This window comes from Sinocyclocheilus anshuiensis, unplaced genomic scaffold, assembly GCF_001515605.1.
Source record: "Sinocyclocheilus anshuiensis isolate Anshui unplaced genomic scaffold, SAMN03320099.WGS_v1.1 scaffold2151, whole genome shotgun sequence".
Classification (NCBI taxonomy): Eukaryota; Metazoa; Chordata; class Actinopteri; order Cypriniformes; family Cyprinidae; genus Sinocyclocheilus; species Sinocyclocheilus anshuiensis.
In genome coordinates this window covers 92,022-97,519 of record NW_015538057.1, presented here as the reverse complement: position 1 = coordinate 97,519, position 5,498 = coordinate 92,022, and the positions used below count along the sequence as shown (strand labels likewise).

General features: G+C 36.9%; 2 protein-coding genes across 2 annotated transcripts in view; both read right to left on the bottom strand.

Annotated features, from left to right (window-relative positions):
• The window catches only part of LOC107683466 (tyrosine-protein kinase transmembrane receptor ROR2-like), a 90,141-nt gene extending 88,829 nt beyond the window's left edge, over window positions 1-1,312 (bottom strand). The window contains exon 1 of the mRNA XM_016479525.1: window positions 940-1,312. Coding sequence (XP_016335011.1) covers window positions 940-1,015 — 76 coding nt within the window. The 5' untranslated portion in view covers window positions 1,016-1,312. The remainder of the gene's footprint in view (window positions 1-939) is intronic.
• A 1,073-nt stretch (window positions 1,313-2,385) lies between these two features.
• The window catches only part of LOC107683465 (serine palmitoyltransferase 1-like), a 15,909-nt gene continuing 12,796 nt past the window's right edge, over window positions 2,386-5,498 (bottom strand). The window contains exons 11-15 of the mRNA XM_016479524.1: window positions 5,175-5,271; window positions 4,145-4,199; window positions 3,863-3,980; window positions 3,188-3,261; window positions 2,386-3,103 (exon numbers count right to left, since the gene is read on the bottom strand). Coding sequence (XP_016335010.1) covers window positions 3,010-3,103; window positions 3,188-3,261; window positions 3,863-3,980; window positions 4,145-4,199; window positions 5,175-5,271 — 438 coding nt within the window. The 3' untranslated portion in view covers window positions 2,386-3,009. The remainder of the gene's footprint in view (window positions 3,104-3,187; window positions 3,262-3,862; window positions 3,981-4,144; window positions 4,200-5,174; window positions 5,272-5,498) is intronic.

Here is a 5,498-nt window from a genome sequence, read left to right as displayed (position 1 = left end):
TTATCTTTTACTAATATTTAAATTTGTTTGATGATCTGAAACATTAAAGTGTGACAAACATGCAAAAAAATAAGAAATCAGGAAGGGGGCCAACACTTTTTCACACCACTGTATATACCTAGTGATTTTTAATCCACTGTCCTGCTTCTCACGTTTATAAACGCACAAATGCGTTCTGTGTGAACGAGCCCAAGCCAGTCGGAGGTGAAAGTTGTGGCTGAACTCAAAAACACTTGTAGAGGCTAGGATGATAAACAAGAGTCAGTCACGAGCTCAACTCTTTCCACTGCTCCAGGCCCACAATCTCAAGCGCTGTAGCACAGGGTGATAAAGCTGGCAGGAGGCACCATGCACGTCCCATCCCCCTTTAAACTCCGGCCAAATGGCCAAAAAAAAGAATGCAAATTCAAAACAGGAAATTTCTACATCTGTCACCCTCCTCCCTGCAGCGAGGGAAACGAATTAACAAGAAATCACTCCCAAAATATGCATCTGATTATCAACATCCAATTTCAACAAACAAACCCGACGGCTTTGGTGAAACATTGACTGAACTTGATTTCAAGGAACAGTGGAGTTCACCACATAAAATGAACTGGATCTGCTTCTGTTAGGATGCATTGAGGGATTTAGCGGAAATATGACCAAACGCATATTCATATGCAGGTGATAATAAATCATCTCACATTTACAGACAGACGGAACTGGAATACAAAGTTTGCTTCAATTTCAACTTCAATTAAAAATTTATTTGGTTGAATGGTTTGAATAAACATGATGTTTAAACTTCAGCAAAAACACTACTTTTATTTTTGCTCATAATTCTAGTCAAAGTTCTAATTTAGTAGGCTACTGATTTGATTTCGTGCAATAAAATGCAAGCGCAAAAACAGAACGTTCACATCACAACCCAGGAAAAGAAAAGTAGGAGAGTCTTACCTGCGTATGTAAATGCCGTGAGGAGGACGGATATCAGCAGAAGATGAGCTCCAGTAGTAATCCTCAGTAAACGCATCCTTACAGGGAGCGTTTCTCTGATGCAGCTGCACTCGGGAATCAGCGCGGAGCAACTTCCAGACCTCGAGTTCTGCGCGTGCGAACAAAGCGCGTTGCGTCTCAAGTGTGCAGTGAGTGAAACTCTTTCTGATGGTTCGTTTGCAGAAGAATAGCGCGTTTCATCCCGCTCAGTCGAAAGGTGCTCGTCGACCGCCGTTGATCCTGTTCAAGTGTCCCGAAAGTCTCCTAATGGAAAAGCGAGCGAGTAACTCCAGCTCCTCGGGACGTAGGACGGATCCATCCCGAGGGAGGCAAGCGAATTTCCGAATCCGCTCATGAATATTCATGACACCCAATCATCAGGACCGCTTGATTGGCTGAAACGCAAACGTTGATTGGCTAATGAATATTAAAGAGATCACGTGTCACGACGCTCCACGAAGGTGAGCAGGAATTTCTAGCCATAGTAGGATGAGTGAAAAACACGACTCCTACTGGTGAAAAGGTTTGAGATTTTATATCTAAAAAATAAAAAAAGGCAAGGATACATCAGATTCATCAAAAGTGACTAAAGGCGTTTACATTGTTATAAAAAAATCTATTTCAAATAAATGCAGTTCTTTTGAACTTTCTATTCATTAAATAATCCTGGGGGGGGAAGTATCAGTTTCCACAAAGGAATAAGCCTCACAACTGTTTTTAACATTGATAAGAAATGAGCAGCAAATCAGCATTGTATGCCCTGTAAATCATGACATATAAAAATAAAGAAAAATCTTGTTTTGTTTTTTTTAATTGAACAGTTTAATGAACCTTTAGACAAAATCTTAAAAAAAAAAGAATTGTATTCAGAGGCCTAAAATTACCAAGTGGACAAAAAGTAAGATGAAATTCGAATATAATGAGATCTTTATAGCAGTATAACACTACTTCACATTAAATGATATCAATATCAATTGTCACTCTATTTCTCAATCGTATGTATTAGTAAGATGGTATTTAAATGCTTAGTTTAATGATCAAAAAAAAAAAAAATCAATGCAATGCAATACAATGATTGAGAGATGAACAATAAACGTTACATTCACCTTTTAAAATGATTTTTTTTTAATGATGTCTAGATGATTAAGTAACCCTAAGTTGTGTGTTCATCTTGAAATATTACCAACAATATAAAACCAATTCTCATATTTGCTTTCTAAAAATCAGATTTCACAGTAACAAAAAAAAACACGTTTGTACAATACTACTAAAAGACCTTTTACTTGCTAAAACAGTATAAACTATCAATCAGACGACAGAAGGCATGAAGTAGATTGTGTGAAGCAAGCTTCAAATATGATTCAGTAGGCAATTCATTCTTGGAGATGAAAAAGATGATAAAAACCAATGCAACATTCCTATTTAAAGGCAGAAATGTGTTTTATTCTTGAAATTTGCTTGAAAACAATGTTACATTTTGATATAATGACAATCACAGAACCTAAACCAGATCATATTTGATATGCTATAGACCCAGTACTGCATAACTGCATTATTCAGAATGCATGGATATAGAAAAAAAAAAAAACTCAATATGCAGTGCATAAACATTGTGAAAGGATTCTCATGTAGTAAGTAAAGAAGCAACTCTTTGGTCAAAGGTAACAAAGGAATGTAATTATTAGTGTATATAAAAAAAATTTTTTATGGCATATTTATTGTTGATTAGTCAAGATCTCCCATCATTATTCAAGGCGATGAACACAACATAAATAGGTTTGATGGTGCACACCAACCGCAAACAGAGCGAAGAACCAGCTCTGCATCTATTTCAATGTGAAATGAAGACTAAAATAATCAACATTATCTGTACAGCAGGTATGGAATACATAAATATAATATAAGCAGGTTCAATCAGTGTATTCATCCAATGGAGTTGTGTCGGGTCAAAGGTCACCGAACCATCAGGCGGGATGGCTCTCGCTGTCAATGACACGTGTGAAGCTTTATGCTGTTGAAGGTGATCGGTCATCATTTCAGGATCTTCACAGCTGCTTCTCGAATGCACTGCGCTGCTTTCTCCATCTCCTCCTGCGTCTGCTCAACAGTCACGACGACTCTGATGCTGAGGACACAGATGTGCAAAAACGTCAGTTTCACAGCAAAACATGAACTGCTTTTACTGATGGAATAGTTGTCAGCTAATCACCTTGGCGGTGGAAGAAATCGCTCTTCTTTGTCCAGGTATCGAGCCAAAGTGAGCGCGATCTGTCTGTCCAAACTCTACAGAAAGGACAAAAAATACGAGATTCTTTTCAGAGTACTTACACAGCATTTACTGTGCTTTTCAACGTCAACGGGAACTCAAAATGTACATTTCTATATCCTTTCATAAATGCGTGTGATATATTATAATTGTTCATTGTAGTTATTAATATAAATACATTTAATTATTTACTGAGCATTGAAGAATCTTACATTGCTGTTTTATTAAATTCCACTTTGCATTGTGCTTCTCAACTACTGATGGACACGTATACAGTGCAGGCTGATTAACGGACTCATATGTCAAGAAAATTGCACCGCCAGATTTTAAAAAAAAAATCACATTTAGGGTAAATGTTGTGTAGCAATTTCATTTCATTTTAATATTGTGTGAATTTCATTTTATGCATATTGGCAACAATGCACTGTAGACGGAAATATCTCTGAAAATCATTCCTTTTTGGCTGACGTCAGGAATCTCTCTTTTCAAGTCCTTCCGTCCAAACACATACCGTTTAAAAGCTTGGGGTCGAAATCTATAGAAAATATATTCAACCATATGCCACGATAACCACAACTAAGACTACTGACTTGTCTGTGATCTGCTGGTGTAACGTACGTAATCGACGATCGCTCGGAGCAGCTTCAGGTCATTTGTTCTGGATCCGGTGCTGTTTTCCAGCTGCAGATGGAGAGCAGGAGTTAAAGGCTCTCCGACCGTCTTCAGCCCTGGAGTCCTGCAAAAACCACCACTGAAATCATCACACCTGACCGGTGCATGAGATCAGGAATGACTTCTAGCTCCCGGACATTAATATTGCTCATAATAACATTGATGTTGTTTTCAAAGATCGTTTCGTTTTTTTTCTCTCATGGAAAAAAGGAAGTAAATTGGACTTGCCCTTGTAGTGCTTTGTGCATGTGTTTGCACTTATCCTGCAGAACCCTGAAAATGCCTGAGAGAACATGAAAAAAAATACTACAATTAATGTGAAGTTTTGCCCAAAGCATGCTCTACACAAGAGAGTGAATGCATGTAGTTTAATGAAACTAAACGTCACGTGCTGTTGCATTCAAAAGGAACGCAAGCATCAGCATCAGCTAGTATCATCATTGATCTGAATAATAACACACAAATGGTGCAGACATTTTGAGAAAACTATATGACCCTCTTCAGTACTGAGGTCTGTTACTTAGTGCTTTACACAATTATTGGCATTTTTTAATAAAAACATTTTTCTGATTGGCCAGTAAGTGTCATAAGCACTTATTTTGACATATCTAAAGAATCTTTTTTAATCATCTTTTTAAAATATGTGACCCTGGAGCACAAAACCAGTCATAAGGGTCAATTTTTTTCGAAATTGAGATTTATACATCATCTGAAAGCTGAATAAATAATCTTTCCATTGATGTATGGTTTGTTAGGATCGGACAATATTTGAAAATCTGGAATCTGAGGGTGCAAAAAAATCAAAATATTGAGAAAATCATCTTTAAAGTTGTCCAAATGAAGTTCTTAGCAATGCATATTACTAATCAAAAATGAAGTTTTGATATATTTGCGGTAGGAAATTTACAAAATATCTTCATGGAACATGATCTTTACTTAATATCCTAATGATTTTTGGCATAAAAGAAAAATCAATAATTTTGACCCATACAATGTATTTTTGGCTATTGCTACAAATATACAGCGACTTAAGACTGGTTTTGTGCTCCAGGGTCACATATGTCAGGTTCGACTTAACATGGACTGTCAATTAAACATTCATATAAATGCAGCTAAAAAGAGTTCATTATTGAAGTTTTATTTGATATATATATATATATATAAGGAGGTAGATTTAGCAAATCCCAAATGCTAATGATATACTAAATGAGTGAAGAAGGTAAAATGCATTTGTTTTTGTGAATGTAAATGTTGTTACCTGGATCTTCCTCCATGATGTTGAGGGCTTCAATAGCAGCAGAGGCCAGCATGGGTGGAAGAGACGCTGAGAAACAGTAACCCTGACCCGACAGACGCTGACAACATCAAAAACACACATTCACGTTCATTTCTGAGTGTAATAATTGTGGGAAACAGAAAATCTACTTTAGAAGGATCCATCTGGATTTGTGATTTTCACAAAGGCTATACAACATGTTATTGTATTTAAATAAAACTCGGTGGGCCACAATGACTTGGACACGAGACGTTCGGAGACAGTGGTACCTGGTGGAAAAAATATGCAAGCCACACAATTGCATCT